Here is a 19,375-nt window from a genome sequence, read left to right on the forward strand (position 1 = left end):
ATCACTTCAGATATCAGAAATTAAAGTTTAACACAGAGTTGTAACTTATAGTGTAAAAGTAACTTTTCCAATTTTTTTTAACTCTATAAAGAAACATTATCAGTTTATTTTATATTATTTACACAGAAACAAGAAACGGAAAATCACCCGAAGAAGAAAAGTTAGGTTCAGAATTATGTAAATATGGCGGAATAAGGGCCAAAGAAAGACTCCTATTATTTTTAAATAAAACCTATTCAACTAGTAACCCACCAATAGAATAGAAAAAAACAATTGTGATCCCTATCTTTAAAAATTATAGAGGTATAAGTATTCTAAATTCCTGTTACAAAATACATAACACAAATTTTAAATAACAAACTAATAAAATATTCTGAAAACAATTTTAGAAACACACAATGGATTTAGAAAAAGATGATCATGTATAGACCTGGCCTAAAATTAATAATATAAAAAAGGAGAGAATGCAATTTAGAAATGCATATTACATTTATTGACAAAGTTAAAAGAAACATTAAACATATTAAAAGAAAGACAAATACCAAATAATATTCTAAAAGCTCATAAGAAAGATTATGGTAATTGGACCACATGTTTATTAAGATAAATAATAATAATAATAATAAAAAAAAAAACCCGACAAGTTTCGCAAGTCGTTTCACTTACATCTTCAGGGGGTTAAAGGTAACTAAAAGTTTAAACACAAGAAATGAGAATTACTCAAAATAGTTCATTCTAAGCAGTTGTGGCCGTCTAACTGTTCATCAAATTAAATATCCGAATGCAGATTCAGTGCAATGCTAAGTTTGACCAATGCTGGATGCTGTCACGTTCTGTTGTTCACGTTTTTACAAGTTTTTACTTATTAAAAATTTAAAAATATAACTCACCTACAGGCTGGATTTCCTTTTCATCTAACTTTGGTGTTTCAGATTTTCCTGTTTAAATAACATTTAAAGTGAGGGAAAATTTGCTAAAAATTAGGAAGATCAAAAATAATCCTTGACAAAATTATAATTTTATTTTTATTAAACAATCTGCTCATTATAGACATGAATGTAACATGCAAAACATTTATACGTTTATCCTTGTCACAAATTTAAAAGCTATATTTAGCTTTTACTTCCCTTGTGGCAGTAAAAATCAAAAAAATTCATAAAATATGACTGAACAATCAACATGAAAGACCACTTCCAGCTACAAGAATTTCAAAAATAACTCAGAGCTGATATTTTTGGGTATCTAAATTATGTGGGCGATTTATCTGCAATTAAAATAATGATCATATTTTTGTGAGACAATTCTTTTAATTATAAAAACAGTATCATTCCTATCAATTATCTTTAGTAATTAGTTTAGACTATGAAGAACAAAAAGAAAATTTTAATAAACAACTAACAGTTTCAAATAAGAAATCTCACTAATTTTTCTAGCAGGTTTTCGGTTAAGGAATGCGGAAGTAGGGATATGCTAAAGCAGAAAAATTCATATCATGAATTTTTCTGAATACAATACTGAATGAATATAAGAACAGAAGAGCGTCAAATATCTACACAATCAACAATTTAAATATGTTAAGCTCAAATCAGTGGTCATTAATAGAATCACTGATAAATTTATTGGAGCCTTTTGAGGAAATTAACAAATCCATGAGATAAAGCTTTAATTTCCAAAACACTATCAATTAGACTGCAAATGTATTTATCTAAATATGATAACACTTTTTTTGGAGTTAGAACAATGAAAAAATTCCGTGAAGAAATTAGCAGATTTGATAATTATTGAAATATTGATCATTTTTATGAAAACTAAATAAAATAAACACAGTGGTACCTTGGATTGCGAGTGTTTTGCAAGAGACGAGCAAAAATTTTTAATAAATTTTAACTATATAAACGAGCGAGGTCTTGCAATACGAGTATTACCTATAAGCTTTGTCTGCCGAGCATCACGTGATCACAAGCCACTCAGGATTGTTGGTAATCGTCTCGCATGCTCGGTCTCAGTTGGCATACCTCATTCGTGTAGTCAACATTAGTGCTAGCGTTGTGACCACGTGCGTGTGCATAAAGCATTTTTTTATTTTGTGTCCAAATGTGGTGTCTGTTCTTTATTAACTGTACTGCGACAATGGCTCCAATGAAGAAAAGGGTTGAAAAGGAAGGCGGTAAGAAGAAGGAGATGATTACAGTGGACGTTAAGAAGGAAATCGTCAGGAAGCACAAACAAGGTATGCAAGTGGCCCCATCGCAAGATTTTATAATGTCTACGTCAACGATTTGCACAGTATTAAAGAAGAAACGAGAGTATCAAAGCAATGGCTACGTGTTCTGGAGGATGTAGAAAAGTTGTTTTTGGTGTGGATAAACGAGAAGCAACTAGCAGGTGATACTGTGACCGAGAACTTGATCTGTGAGAAGGCAAAGGCCTTGTACGTCGACCTCATAAGTAAACTGCCAGGTACGTCTACAGAAAACTAAAAATTTTGTAGAAAAGCACCACCCGAGTAAGGCTGTGGCAGTGCGAGCGATGAATCTGTTTAACGACAATGCAATGTCATATTTCCGTGAAATCCTCAAAAGGAGGCAAAAGCAAGTGTCATTGGATAGGTTCCTTGTTAAAGTCACACAAAAAGAAAAAGAGCCAACAGATAGCAGTGATTCCATTAGTGACAATGAAGGTCGTCCTACCCAATACAATTACTGTAATATGTAATTGTAATGTTATTAATAAATTCAATTACTTTATGTATACAGTATTACATTTAAATACATAATAAAAATATAAAAAGGTATACATATACTGTATAAGGTATACGAAGGTATGTGTATTTTGTATTAATCATTTTTATATGAATATTTTTGAGTTTTGTAATGAATCACCTGAGTTTCCATTATTTCTTATGGGGAAATTCGCTTTGATATACGAGTGCTTTGGATTACAAGCACGTTTCCGGAACGAATTATGCTCTCAAACCAAGGTACCACTGTATATTAGATTCCAAGATTACCGATATATACATCCAAACATGTTTCAGGTTACTATGGCAGCACTACATGATTATTAATCTCTGATGAAAAATTTTCTTCCAAATAAATCTATTACTTGTGAGCACTCCACTATTGTCATATCTGACATTTTGTGCATCTAAAGCACTTTTGATTGAATCAATCCACATATACTTTGGTCTTCCTCTGGGTCTCTTTCCTGCCATCTTTGCATCAAACACCAGTTTTGTTAACCTTTCCACTCCCAATCTGTTTAAGTGACATCACCTTAGATTAGCTCTGCATATTCTTAAAGGCTAACAATGTCAAGTTCCTTTCTAATATCATTAATATGATTCTGCCATTGGTTCCCTCTCCTAATTTTTCTCAGAACCCTCATATCTATGGTCTCTAGTCTTTGATCGAGTGCTTAATTTGTAACCCAACTCTCAGATCCATAACTTAAAACTAGTTAGAACACTGTCTTGTATATTGCGTTTGGTGTTTGGGCTAATTTCCGTCTTATTCCATATAAATTTATTCAACTGGCTACCCATAGCCTAGTTTATTATGTTCTCTATTTCCAGATTTAACTTGCCATCTTCACTAAAAACTACTTAAATAGCTGAAATATTTTACTTGTTATAGGCTCTCCATTCAGAATGCAGTTGATGTATTCAATATTTCTGCCTATTTTCATAATTTTGGTCTTTTTATTGCTGATTTTCATGCCAAATTTGTTTCAACTTTATTCAACAGTTGTAGTAACTGTTATACAACAGTAACAGTTGGAGAATCCTCGAACTTACACTAGATGTAGTTAGGAGTATAACATCTGCATAAAGCGAAGATCTAAGTTTGTCATCTCCAAGTCTAATATGAGAACTAATGCCACATTCTTTTATAACATGATCCATATAGATGAATAGAGTGGAAATAATGTGCATCCTTGTATTACACCTGATTTTACATCAAACTATCTTTCTGTATTTCCTTCAATTCTAACTGCTGACTTACAACTTAAACACATACTATGTATTATCGGTCTATATAATGCTCCATTTACCCCATATAACTGTACTGTTTTGAAAAACTTCCCTGGGCACCTTGTCATATGCCTTTTGCAGATCTACAAAACTTTAGTACAGATCATAGATTGCCAATCTGTTGTGGGTGCCATGACTGTGAATGAGTTCAAAACAAAGTATGATAGATAATGCACACATGTTGTATAGTGCCTGAAATTATGTTTAAGGCTTCCCTCAATGAGTCTAAGGACTCCATGGAGTAGCCCATAACAATAATAACATTTTTTTTATACACACATATTCATAAGAATATAATAATTTTATTACTGCAAATATTGTAACTAGAAACTAACTGATCATCAGCATAATCACAAGGTGAAGCTACAACAAAGAATGTTCTTAATCCTATTTACAGAGCTGAGCCATGTGCTCGATGCACACCTAGTGCATGGTTACAATAAAATAAGATTATGATTAAGGCTAAATTTAAAATTAAGTGATTTGAAATAAAATTAATTTTAATTAGATAATAAAATGACAGCATTATTTCAAATTAAATTTAAAATAAAAATTTTTTTAAAAAATAGCCCGGCCTACCCATTTCCCCTGGTGTTTACCAAGTTCATTATAAGTCTCCACTCACACTCTGTACAAACAATGTTCTTTTGGAGAGAGAGAGAGAGAGGGAAAAAAAAGAATACCAATCTTACATTAACAATAAACCTGAAAAAAAAAAAATGACCTTGCTCAGCATGGAGTAGCCACTGACCACGATATCCTATGGTTCAATACCTGCCTTTTACAGTGCAGGTTTAGGTTTGAGCAGTTATTTAAAGAGTGCTGGAGGACTTCTACACTGCAATTTAAATCGCAATGAATGTCCTCTCTATTTCCAAGATTTGGAAGAATAACATCCTCATAAATGACAAGCAATAATGTGCATTCCTTCAATTTTAATTAATTATTCATTTTTTTAAAATTTAATTTAATGCTACGTCATTTCATTATCTAATTAATATTAATTGTATATAATTTAATTTTAAATCAGGGCCTTAATCTTATTTTACTGTAACCAGCTGCTAGGTGGAATCCAGCTTGTGATTATGCCCAGTTAGGTTCTGGTTGAAATATTCACAATAATAAACTTACTATATTCTTGTGAATACATGTGTGTATCTTGATAGTCTATATTTGGCCTGAACCCAGCTTGTTCTTCCCCAAGTTTCCCTTTCTTAACCTCTTTTTGAAGTATGCTTCTATAAATCTTAAATCTCATATTCAGCTCTACCCCCTCCCCCCATATATATATATATATATATATATATATATATATATATACACACAGTCTGCCAGTTTGTCCCAATTATTTGGTAAAAATTTAAAAGTGCAGAACATACATGCAGTACAAAAAATGCAGCCTCGGAAAATGGCGATTAGGCAACACAAATACCCCACTTTGACTCTAGAGTATGTATGCTGCGTCGCAAGTCATTGTTGAGCATGTGCAATCTTAGTTGAGTTTAGATTGCAAGTCCGTGTTTCTTTTCGACATGTTCTGATTTTTTTAACTTCATTAAATTAATTTAACCCCAAAATGTCAAAAAGAAACTGCGTGTTTACGGATGAATTTAAAAAGGATTATCCGTTTCTGAAAAACGTTTGTGGTCATATTGAAAAAGTGAAATGTGGTGAAAAATACTCTTCAGAATTTTCTGTGGATCATGGCGGGCATTCGGACATAAAAAATCACTTGACATGTACAAAACATAAGGCTAGTCTAGCAGCAGCAGGAACTTCCTCAAAGATATTATCATATTTTAAAGGTGCCAATCCAAGTGACAAAGAATTTTTAATAGCTGCTAAAGAAGCAACTTTTGCATTTCATGTTGCTATTAACAATCTCAGCTTTAAGTCTGCCGATTGTTCATCTAAATTGATATCAAAGCTTAGATTGGGTAGAACAAAATGTGAAGCTGTCACTGTTGATGTGATTGAGCCACTGTTGTTTCAGCAACTTTGTGAAAATTTAAACAAAACAAATTTTGTGACTATATCAATTGATTCTTCCAACAGGAAAGAAATTAAAACTGTACCATGTGTTGTGCGGTATTTTGCACCAGATTGTGAAGTAAAAGTTAAACTTTTAGACTTTCAATCAGTTCTGGGTGAAACTGCAGAAATACTGATAAACCATTTAATGTCAGTTTTGAAAACTCATAATATAACAAAAAAAATTATTGGATTTTGTGGAGATAACTGCAATACCAATTTTGGAGGTGTAAAACGGAGAGGAGAAAACAATATTTACAGTCAATTGAAGAAGGAACTAGGAAGAAATATTGTGGGCATTGGTTGCAGTGCTCACATCATTCACAACTGTCTTCAAACTGCAGTTGATATTCTACCTATTGAAATAGAAGCTTTAGTAGTCAAAATTTATAAATATTTCAACATTTACACGGTTCGAGTCACTCAACTAAAAGCATTCTGTGAATTTGTAGATGTAGAGTATTAAAAGGTTCTTCAACATGGCAACACCAGTTTTCTTTCGCTACTTTCAGCTATTGACAGAATACTTTATTTCACAAAAACACTGTCCGGTGATGATAAAACAGTTCTTTGATAATGATTGTGGTGCAATGTATTTGTGGTTTGTGCAAGGGCAACTCAAATTGTTTGACAAATCTATCTTGATTATGGAAAGTACAAAAGCGAGTGCAACAGATATTGTCATTTAACTTAGAAAATTAAAAACAAATCTTGAGAAAAGGCATGATAATAAATTTATACCTTAAGAAGCAAAAAAGCTTTTTAGAATACTGGAAAATAATGAAGTATTAATATTAATACAATACTACAAGAGTTTACAAAATTTTATGACCGATGTCTTTCTTACATTGTGCTTTGGGAAAACAGTTTTGGTGGAGCAGAATCTTTTACTTGGATACACAACAATGAACTTTGTCGGAAATTGAAGCTTCAGGTGAAAAAAATTAATCAAACTCTTGCAAATAATGCAATAAACATGGATGAACTATTTGATGAAAGTGGCGATTGCAAAAGCTTTTTGGTCGGCAAACTATGACATTTTGAAAAATACAAGTTGCGAAGAAAAATGGATACAACTATTCAGTCATTTCATTGCCCAATCTTGTCCAAATTATAGAATACATTTTCAGCCTGCCAGGCACATCTTCATCTGTTGAAAGGATATTCTCAATAATGAATAACATATGGCCTGAAGAAAGAGCTAGAATGGCTGAATCAACAGTAAAAGGTGTATTGCACTGCAAACTTAATAGTGAACTAAATTGTAGGGAATTTTTCGACGTGATTAAAAATAAAGAATTTTTAAAGAAAGTTTACGCTAGTGATAAACATTAATAACTTTTTAATAATAAGTTATGTTCAGTTAAGAGTAATTAAAAATTATTACTACGAAATGTTTTTTGTTAACCACTCCGTTATTTAGCCTTTTGAATAATAAGTACTTAGCGTAGAAGGCGTTACTTTCTGTTTTGAGCAAACTCTCAAAAATGTCCCGGTTTGATAAAAAAAAATTTTACGGTAAGTCTATATATATAGATGGGAACTACTACAGCTTTACTCCAATCATCAAGAATTCGACCTTCTGACCAGGCCCCTCTGAATTATGCAGTGTAGCCTTTCCAACTTTTATACTTCCATATTTAAACATTTCTGGTTGAATATCATCTAGTCCAGTTGCCTTTCCACATTTCAAGTTTTTGACCTCTTCTACCTCAAGTATTGATAAAAATGCAAAGAGGAATGCAATCCTCTTTGCATTCCTCATTTTGTATGATTTGCAGAATCATACAAAAATGTTTTTGTATGATTCTGCCACTGCTTGGGTTGTTCAAGTCTTTCAGGGTAATTCCCCCAGAATGTAGGATATCCTTATCTTCAGTTTTCATGTCACCTTTATCATCTTTGATTCCTTTTACAGTATTCTTTCCTCCATTTCTGCAGAACATTCTGCCACCTTCCTGAAATTTTTAATTTTTGTTTAGCTATTTTTACACATGACTTAAATTATTTAAGCAATTTACATACAACGTATACTGGAATATTAATTAAAAGAAAGCGTGCACGTGTCATATTTGTATGTTCCCATGAAGATGGCAATGTGACATTGTCGAAATATAGGAAGTATTTATTAAAGATTCTTTTAATTAATATTCCAGTATACGTTGTAAATTCCTTATATAATTTAATAGTCACGTAGCCGATGCATAAGCCTTTCTACAAGAATTATTTTTACACACAACTTAGCTCTGTTACATTTTTCTCTATATTCTTTTATGACACCTGTCAAATTACTTGAAAGGAACTTTTGGCATGCGTCCTTCTTTTCCATAACTACTTCTTTAACTTGTGTCCACTATGGAGTTTTTATTTTTCTATCCTTACAGACAACTTTACCACATACCTCCCTAGCTGAACTGATTAATGTTTTCTTCAGAGACTGCAAGGTTTTGGTTCTTGTTTTTCAATTTGTTTCATTTTTAATTCAATAAATTTGTAGATTCGAGTCTATACTTTACCTGTAAAAGCTACAACTTTCTTTTAATTCTTGCATTTTGAACAATGACATAGACAATGAGGCATTTATTTCTTGTGTCCTTTTTCCATGTGAACTTCAGCACATCTTTATGTTGGAACATGGTGTTAGTAATGACTAGTCAGTATCCTGAGCAGAAGTCCAGTAAATACCATGATCATTAGATCTGCCCCTTTCTCCAAATTTCCCCAAAACATATAGTGAATTCCATTCACTATATGTCTGGTCGGATTCATTTTTAATCAGATTTATAAGTCACATAAATATCCAATAATTTAAAGTTGTGGTATTATGGGCGGTGCAATAATATGAACAATGAATTACATGTTATCCTATAAACTCTAGTTAAGCATGCGAGAACTTATGAAGGGCTTTTTTTTTGGGGGGGGGGGGGGTATTTGGAGATGATAAAAGTTTCTGTATGTACCATTAGCCAATGTATAAAAACATGCCAGCATGCCCTAAGCTGGACTATATGATATTCTGGTTGAATATCATATAGTCTAGCTTCAAAATTAAGCATGCCAAAGCCAGATGTGAAACGTGCAAAACACACCCCAGCAACAAATGTAAAAAAATAGACATGTATATTTTTTGTTTAAAACATTGTTTGCGAAATTTAAACCAGAATTCTAAAATTTTAATTCAGTATTCAGCTAAATCACGCTTCAGTGCATCCCTATATAGAAGAATACCTACTAATCAAATCTATGTCATCTCTTCTAATACACAGTATCAGAAACTGAAGCATAAAACTTACTATGAATGAATTTAACATTAAAACAAAAATATCATGCATACTTAAAAATAAATAAATAAAAAAATTAAAAAAAAACTACATACCGTCATCCTTATTTTCTTCGGCCTTATTCTCATCTGTCTTGGATTGATTTCCATTCACTTTGCCACCAGCTGTATGAATATATAAATGAATAAATTCTTAATGCTTAAATTCATAACAAATGTTAGTAGCAATCTGCAGGAATAACATTTTTTGTTATTAAGAGCATACACTTATAACTACTGCACAGCTACCATCTTATTTAGTACTTACATTACCTAAATGTATCATCATCAGTTTCCTGATATGTGCCCTCAAGGGGTGTGACTCATTTATAGATTACTGTTTTAGATGCAGTTCTCCAAACAAAGTAATTTGCTTTTTATTTTCCATTTATGCATTGGTTCTATGGCCTGTTAACATTCAAGTTACACAATTTGAGAGGACAGTTATCCTATCAATTAAATAATCATTTCTATCATCTCTGCTTTGTATGTCAAATTGTGGTTTCTAGCTGATCTTGAATGAGAGGAAGCTGTCACCTTAAACAGTGATTAACTTGCCTTCGGTAACTTAACAAGTCCAAGTCCTTCATATTCTACATGGGATTCATGCTTATTTTTCTACCTGCACCACGGAGCTGCTGAACAAAATAATTATATATTTTCAATGACGAAAAGAAAGGTTCAGACTTCACAATATGCTGAGGCATAATTTCAGCTGCATAAATTTATCAAAGCTCTTCTGACAGTTACAGGCAACTCCTTTATCCATACCCATCCATTACAGGCAAAATTGTGATCAAAATGCAATGTGAAGTGTGCAAATATTGAAAACACAGATTAAGAGTAAACCATCAAATTATATCCATGCAATATAATAAGCAAATCAACTTAGTGGCTGTCAAATTCAGTTAAGAAATGAACTTAAGTTTCTGCATTCATCTTTTGTTCCTTATACAGTGTACAGAAATGAACATAAAAAAGAAAAAGGAACACACTGCTTTTCATATAGCACAAGGTTTTACTGCTGCAGGAGGAGGAAACCTGTTATTACCATCGCATAAGTAACGATAAGTGAGAAACAGAGTTTAAGTTTGAAACTGAACAATTCACAGATGGTACTGGTTGTTTGTTTTTACAAGCACAAAGCAAAGTGAATAACTGATAAAAAACTAAGTAGAACATTGCCCACAAATGTACAAGGCAAAATGAATGTATCTGAGAAAACACGAGCAAATTTGTGAGAGAGGAACTCTCTCTCCTTTATAGCGTCAAGCATTTCTATACTTTTCAGTGTATCACCCAAATGTAAGATAACAGTATTCTAAAGTTGTACAGCCTTCATAGCTGAATCAGAAATAACACTACTCTTTGGATTAAAAGGAATGTCTCATCTAGAATTCTGAGTTCTTGATCTTGAACTGAAGCTAGTCTTAAGTGGAGAAAGATGGATTTTTACTGCTGGCAACCACATTTCTCCTCCCACAAGCAGAATCACTACAACTGGCTACTCTTAAGATGATGCCTGGATACCCTAGTCATAAAAATTCAATGCATCCCTAAGTGGAAGAGATAACAGAAATAGTATGCACGCTTTTCAGTTTATTTAGTTTGAATATATTGCATTTTCATAAAAATATAATGCACTCCTGTTTACCATTTAATTTGAATTAAATCAAAATTGTTGATAATGTAGCTACTGAACTTCCTGGTTCATTGTTGTCCACTGGCTGATCAAATGTTGATCTCAATCAGAATTTAACTACTTTGTTTGAACTGAATGGCTGTTAATTTTCAAAAAAAAAAAAAAAAAGATATAGCTGAAAATTCAATTAATGTTCTAAACTGGGAGTGATAGCTAGTCCAATCAAATAATAAAAAAAAAAATGAACTGAAAAATTTATCATATACTTTAATTCAAACATAAAATGGGGAGAACAATGTTAAAAAAAATCAGACTACAAATAATATCACAGAAATATGCAGCATATTAAGTTGGATAAAGTGTTTTCACTTCTAAAAGTTACAATCTAACAAAGCAACATTAACTAGCTTTCTAATATCCATAATCATCAAATTGCTGACATGTACAGGATATAATAGTACTTCATGAAAAATTTACCTCATTACAAACTTCCTATCTACAATTTTCCTCCAAATCAGTCTGTTACTTGTCAAGACTCCAACATCATCAGATCTTATATTTCTATCATCCAAGGCACTTTGTACCACATCAATCTACCTATATCTTTGTCTTCCTCTGGGTCGTTTTCCTGCTAACCTGGCAGAGAACACTTGTTTTGCTAATCTCCCCTCGCCCATTCTGTTTAAGTGACCATAGCACCTGAGATTAGCTCTGCTAACACATTCCTGGATGCTGACAATGTTAAGTTCTTTCCTAATATCCTCGTTTTTAATATGATATTGCCATTGATGCCATCATGCTGTGTGCAGAATCAAGAAGAAGTGGCAGCCAAACTGGACAGTTGGAGGAAAGTACTGGAAGAGAGAGGTATGAGACTAAGCAGATGTAAGACCGAGTATATGTGTTGCAAAGTGGGTGGCAGCCAGGAGACAGATTTGGGAGCTGGAAGGAAATGTCATCAGGAAGGTCAGTGACTTTAGATTAGGTTCAACAATGAAAGATGATGGTGAGGCTGAGAAGGAAGTGGAATGCAGGATACAAACAGGATGAAGGAACTGGAGAGGGAGATGGCTGGAGTGCTATGTGATAAGAGGGTGCCAATCAAACTGAAAGGCAAAATCTACAGGACAATACTGAGACCAGCTATGACGTATGGTTTGGAAAATGTGACCCTGAGGAAAAATAACATCAGCAGGATGGAGGTAGCGGAGATGAGAATGCTTATGTGGATGTGCGGTGTGACCAGAAAGGATCATCTGAGAAATGACTATATAAGGGGAATGGTGAAAGTTACGAACTTGGGAGCAAAGATATAGGAGGCAAGGTTGAGATGGTTTGGTCATGTGATGATGAGGGAGGAAGAGTATGTGGGAAGAAAGGTCATGCAGATGGCCAAAGAAGATGGTGGAGGAGGACTTGAGGATGAAGAACTTGGATGTGGCTACAGCCCAAGACAGGAAGTTGTGGAGGAGACTCACTGCTGCAGAAGAAGATTGATGCCATCTGTTCACACCTCTAATCTTTCTCAGGACTCTCATATCTGCAGTCTCTAATCTTTGGTCAAGTGTTTTACTTCTAACCCAGCTCTCAGATCCATAAGTTAAAACTGGTTTGAACACAGTCTTGTATACAGCTAATTTAGTGTTACAACTAATTTCTCTCTTATTCCATATGCATTTATTCAATTGACTTCCTACAATACCAGCTTTGTTGATTCTGTTGTCTATTTCCATATTTAATTTACCATCTTCACTAAAAATCCATCATGAAAATGGAAATTAAGAATTTTATTGATATTAGATATTTGGAAGGCTTTGATGTTACTTCAGTTTTATATATATTTTTAAGTGGAAAGCATGCAATTTAACAAACAAGTTTCAAAGACAAACCATCTTTCAAAAGCATACAGTTATCTTATCCAGATCCAGATATCTGCTCAAATGTATCATAATGTACATTTTGTAGCTATCAACATAAAGAAAGTTTAACTTTATGCAAAATACTCTAAGAAATGCATATTAAATAACAGATTTACCTGATGAAGTGTTGGTGGCAGAAGCTGTAGATATCACTTGTGGTTCTGTTGAAGGAATAGGCTTTCCGAGTTTTGTGTGCAGCTTGACAACCTGCAAAAGAAATTTTAGTCCTAATATATTAATAAAAGCATAATGAAAATATATAAGAGAATATGTTCATAAAATGAATTTTAACAACCAACAAAAACTGTCCTTTATTATTTTTATAAGAACAACAATATAATTTTTCATGCTGCAAAACAAGGAAATAAAAATGACATTCTAGATATTTGAAATTATAGATATTCTTTAAGCCTTATCTCATTTTGAAAAATGTGATAATTACAGTGGCAAAAAATACACATGAGGAAAACAGTAATCATACATTTCAATACTAAATGAAAGAAACAGCTTTTTGAAACCTGAAATGTGGAAAGGCAACTGGAGAAGATTTGACCAAAAATACTCAAATATGGAATTTAAAATTTTTATGGTGACTGCAGGCACTGAATAATTCAAAGCCTAGTCATAAGATTGAATTCTAGATGAGTTGTGCTCTCATAATAACCATCTATTAAAACAAAGGTAATAAAACAATTCGAGAATTACCAATCTTATAATGGCAACAGTAAATCTGAAAAATTGGGCCTGGTAGATTTTTCAGATTCAAGGTTTTTGAAAACACAGATTGAATTTTTCTTTGAGGTATTCATTGTTAACTAGAAGTTAATGAACTTTGGATATGTTATGAGAACAGATGACTGAGTTGTTTTTCTACTGAATGTTCTATATAAAATTGAAAGCATACTGAATTTAAAAAATAAACTGAAAAGCACCTTTGGAAAGAACATGGCTTAAGCCAACTAGGGTTGTCAGTCTGATTTTCGCTTTTATGAAAATATAAGAAGCAACTATATTGAAGCTCTGCAGATGTGGAAAAGGTGCCAAGAGCACCTAAATGGAATAACACAGAATGATACATTAGTGAATACTTAATGTCACAAATGCACAGAGAAAATTAATGTACAGGAACACAGTTTGATTAAAAAATGAAGTTTTACTTTATTAAATTATAAGATTTTTATGTTTTCTGCAACTTTTAGTCTTAATAAATAAATATACAATCAAAGTACCCCTATTCAAAGCATTTTGTAGAGAGAAACAGTAGACAAAATACCAAACTAAGTATACCCTAGCAGACAATGAAAAAAAATTAGTTCAAAAAATAACCAGAGAATTTACCAAAACTAAGTCAAAATAATGTCAAGAATCTACAACGTATCTTGTTGTTTTGCTGTCCCTTGAAGCTCTTTGAAAGAATTCTCCTTAGAGCATCCCCGATAGAACAAGCTGGCTTCAGGCTGGGAAGAAGTTACTATGACCAGCCCCTGGCAACCCAGATTGAAGCAGGCTTCCCAAAGAAACTTAAATCCAAAGTCACTTTCATCAACCTAACATCCATATTGATGGAAAAAAGAGCAGGCCCAGATTCCTGGAAAACTTGATGGTATAACCCACTCATCAACGGCATGTTTTATGATAGTCACCACAACAAATAACATAATTTTTACCTTACTTACCTGATTTGTTTCTTATTTTACTGCTTAATTTTCTTTTTCCTCCATATGTTCATCCAAATGCCTCAACTTTCTGTAATTCTGCATAGCCTGCTTTAATTTCACTATTTTGGAGGTTAACTCATTTTAATAACCTCCTTAGCAGGCAAGGCTTCTTGTTCTAGATTTCACTGCTTTTCTTAGCATTGTGTTTCTTGTGCATTTTTGGTGCCATTTTGAACTATATTTACTACAACAGGAAAATCTAACTAATATGATATAAAACACTAATTTTCTAAGGGAAAAACACAACAAAACAGATAAAAACCACCATATAATCAGTTAAAATCATTTCAAATTTATGATACTCAGATGTTAAGATACAAGTGTACAATTAAAAAAACAAATTTACTTAGTCCCTACAAGTTCTGCCACCCAACAAGAATGCCACTGTTCATTTTAGACGCTATATTCTTAAAAATTACAAAATGCCTATAAATTATCAATTCCTAATATATATATATGCTCGAGGGATGGGTACATGGATATTATATCCTGTTTTATATATATATAACAACTGTTTTATTTCTAAACCCAACTCTCATATCTAAGTTAAAATTACTTTGAGCAGTCTCTCATATATGGCTAGCTGTGTAATTTCAAATAAATGTATTCAAATAGATAACTAGCTCTCATACCAGCTTCGCTTCCATATTTCATCAGCAAAAATTGTGCATAAACAGCTTTTACTAAAATTTGTTAAAGTCCTGAGGAGTTGAGTTTAATATATTAGGTTTAATGCAACTTTCATTCAGAATGTGATCTGTAAAGATGGAGAAACCTTACACCTGATTTAACATTCTACTATCTTTCTTGTACATGAATTCTCACTGGCAACTTAAATCTTTTCCAGACATACAAAACTACAATACAGATAGAAACTATAACTAGCAGTCTGCTAGTTTTAGTAAGAGTTATAGCTTAGGAGTTTGCAGAACAGCTGACTATATTACTGACTGCATTTCTCTTGAATATAATCCGATTATTTTTCTGCTAAACAGATTTTGAAAGTAATGATTCCAAACTTCCAGGACACCTCAATCTTCAGTTAGTATATCCTTTTATCTCTGACCTTTTCCATTTCTAAGCTTTTTCAACAGCCTCCACAATTTTATAACCATATTTTTCTATCTTTCCAGCTTTCCCATGATTTTTGTTGCCATAAAGTTGGAAGCAGAGTTGTGCTTCCAACTATTTGAAGGTCCTTTTTCTTGTATCAGTAAAGAGGTCTGTGCAGGAATGGTTTAATGTGATGGCACTGAACTTTACTGACCTGCATGACAAGAATGGAAGGGAATTACTGATGCAATGTACTAAAATCAAGCAGAAAGGCCAGTATAGCAGCAAAAGGTAGACGGACTACACATTAAAGTGAGCATTGGGGATGGGAAGGTATCTACATATTTTTGTCAGATAGTGTATATTAGTTTGCTTTTTTCAAAAATTCCCACACATAGCTACATTTGGAATTCATTTTATTCTCTGCAAAATGATATCATATATAATAAAAAAGCTTCAACTAAAAAAATCACTTGCCTTCTGGTGTTTGGCACCTCGAATATGAGCAGCATAAGCATCAGATCCGGTGCAAGTAACATCACAAAGCTCACAACGAAGTGAAGTACCTCCACGAACATTTTGTGCTGCATTTCCAGCTTTCAAAGCAGCTTCTTTTTTCTTGTGTTTTTGCCCTTCGAGATGTTCTCTATATGTCTGGGAGAAAGTATAATGGAAAATGAGAATTCATATATTTTGAATGTTCTCTAAATTAATATAATTATAAAATAATAAATATTTAAATAGGCAGGTATTCAACAGTAAATTTATTAATTTATTAACAAAATTTGTCCACATTTTGAAACTTCAAACCAGCAAATAATGAGCAAATAGGAAATATTTTTTCACTTTTAATGAAAAAATAAGTTAATAAAGGGCTGTCGCAATGGAAGATTGAATGATAAAATCAATCAGCAAAGCATAACAATTGCTTTTCATTATACCAAAGTGTCATAATAAACAAAACTATCGAAGTAAAGGCTACATGATCGAAAAGGCAAATCAGCCACGAGATTGTGCCAAATCAATTAGGACTGCGAGGCATCACGTCTTATTAACATGTTCGCTGCCACGCTACTTCGGCATAGTCTGTTCCCGTATGCCAAGCAATTTCACTTCAAGGTCAGTACGGTAATCTCGTTGCCGGCGGTAAGCGTCATACGAGTATACTCGTAGTTGGCAGCGAACGTGTTAAACCAATGTTAAATGTTCTACCATTCATATTGAAAGCTTATAAATTAAAACACATGCCGAATAACAATAGCTATATAGACAGGATTTCAGCAGCTGTATCAGTAACATCAGAAATTTATATATAACACATTACTAAAGAAACATAACATTAAAGCAGTGTTAACAAAATTTAAGTGAATGTTAAATTAGTCTTAGTTATTAAATATGTGAAAACCAGTTCATATGCTCTTGTTTCAAACACACTAAAATGAGAATTACAATTGGCAGTGCTACTAAATGACTATAAAGAAAACCCAAGAATAAAATTCAATCTCTTCGAACTATGACCTCTAGAATTAAAAAGAAATCCAATTAATTTTTAAAAAAGACGACATTAATGTTATATAAATGCCACTGACAACAGACAACAATGTATATAGGCAGCATTCTGACATGTACAATTAACTATTTTCAATCCTACAGGATTTTTTCTATTGTTTTCAGTTCTTACTGGCAAAAAAATAAATATATTTAAAAAAAATCACTTATTTGATGTGCTTCTATAATTGAGCAAAATTTAAGATGTAGTTCCTATGTGAATGTCAAAGGTTCTCCTGTATTATCAAATATTTCAGTCATAATTGAAATAGTTATACCTCGGTTTCAAACAAGTCTATACTATACCACTGAAACTGCTCAACTTACAACTTTTATACATATTTTTTTTTTCTTTTCATTACAAAGTATATTTTCGATCCTGTTCAATACTAAATAATGATCATTTCCTACTTGAAATCCCTAGTATGTATCTCACACCAGCATGAAGATACCAACTACAGGTATCCCTCGATTAACGCTGTTAATTAATCCCTCGATGTTACCCCATATATCAAAATCGTGTTAATCAAATCTAATAATAAATGGTAAAAATTACAATTCGTCCATGATCGATTACTGTATTAATAATTTGCTTTATATGGTATTCTTTTAGGTAAGATAAAAAATGAATGCAAAGTAAATGTTTAATAAATACTTGTACCTACATTATTTACTGCAATTATTTTATCAAAAGAAGTTATCAAGGGTCGTTTGAACAGTTTTAGTTTTTTTTTTTTTTTTTTATCGGCATAAATTCTACAATAACAAGCAAAATGACTCTCCAGACCTTGGCAAACAAGCAATAAAATAAAGAAAAAAACACTGCAAATATAATACATGATGGTACAAATTAAGTGGATATTGAATCCAACATTATTTCATAGCTCAATATATAGAAATTAGGGTCAAAGCTGTATAACTGAGAGGAGACCTCCACATAGCCTTCAAAGGAATTCAGAGAACCAACCAGGGCTTCTGACCTAATGTCCAATCCTCACCTTCTCGTGATGCACCCTGTTGGGTATCTACTTGGATACTGAACGAACGAGGATGGGTCAGCAATTTGGGATTTAGCCGACCAAATTGTATTTTTATTGGCTTAAACCAAAATACAAAATGATGGTACAACATGACAAAATTTCATGCCGGCTGGGGCTTCGCCCGGTTAAACAAGTCCCCCCGTTGTTTTCGCCTGGGAACCAGGGCGAACAGCGAAAAGTCAGTTACAGGAACAAATCTGAAAACAAACCCCAACTCAACATCACCAGAGTTAAAGATCAGTACTATCAACATAAGAAGCCTGAATTGCAAAGAAATGGAGATAGCTAAGGAATTAGATCGACATAATAGGGGTGACTGAAACAAAAAACACAAAAACTGGTGAGATCTTTCTGAGCAATAAATACAAAATGTTATATTCAGATAATGACAATCAAGGAAAAGAAGGAGTAGCCATAGTATTCAACACAAAATATGAGGCTAATCTTCTTGAATGGCAGTCAGTCTCAAGTAGAGTAATGTGGGCAAATATGAGAATGGAGAACTGGACAATGAGACTTATTTGTGCCTATGGTCCCACAGAAGGTTCTAGTAAGGTAGAATTGGAGGAATTTTTTGAGGCTTTAGAAAAAGCAACTGACACAATGAAAAATGAAAAGTTGGTCCTTGTTGGGGATCTAAATAGTAGAGTAGGAAATGATTGTGAGACATACAAAAATATTTTGGGAAAATTTGGAGAAAAGAGCAAAGCTAATAATAATGGCAAATATCTGTTGGATTTCTGCTCAGGACATGGACTGGTTATTACTAACACAATGTTCCAACATACAAATGTGCACAAATTCACATGGAGAGAAGAGGCTAGGAATAAGAAAAGTCTCATTGACTGTTATTGTTGATAGTGATGTTTTCTCCCTGGTGCAGGACACCAGAGTGTACAGAGGATTTGAAATTGGAAGTGATCACTATTTAGTCTTGAGCAGGATAAAATTGAATTTCATATTGAAAAGAATAACATGTAAGGAAGTTTTAAAGCAAATAAAAGTTGAGCAGCTCTCAGATGTGAACTATAGACTAAAATACACAAAATTATTGAAGAAAAAATGAAAGAGT

General features: G+C 32.8%; 1 protein-coding gene across 1 annotated transcript in view; it reads right to left on the bottom strand.

Annotated features, from left to right (window-relative positions):
- The window catches only part of LOC150099925 (zinc finger RNA-binding protein-like), a 174,094-nt gene that overhangs the window by 70,494 nt on the left and 84,225 nt on the right, over positions 1-19,375 (bottom strand). The window contains exons 6-9 of the mRNA XM_090403122.1: positions 16,193-16,369; positions 13,061-13,151; positions 9,441-9,509; positions 891-938 (exon numbers count right to left, since the gene is read on the bottom strand). Of these exons, the coding sequence (XP_090259248.1) occupies positions 891-938; positions 9,441-9,509; positions 13,061-13,151; positions 16,193-16,369 (385 nt within the window). The remainder of the gene's footprint in view (positions 1-890; positions 939-9,440; positions 9,510-13,060; positions 13,152-16,192; positions 16,370-19,375) is intronic.

Source organism: Typopeltis vanoorti, chromosome 13, assembly GCF_054136105.1.
Source record: "Typopeltis vanoorti isolate ZY-2024b chromosome 13, IOZ_Tvanoo_1.0, whole genome shotgun sequence".
NCBI classification, from domain to species: Eukaryota; Metazoa; Arthropoda; class Arachnida; order Uropygi; family Thelyphonidae; genus Typopeltis; species Typopeltis vanoorti.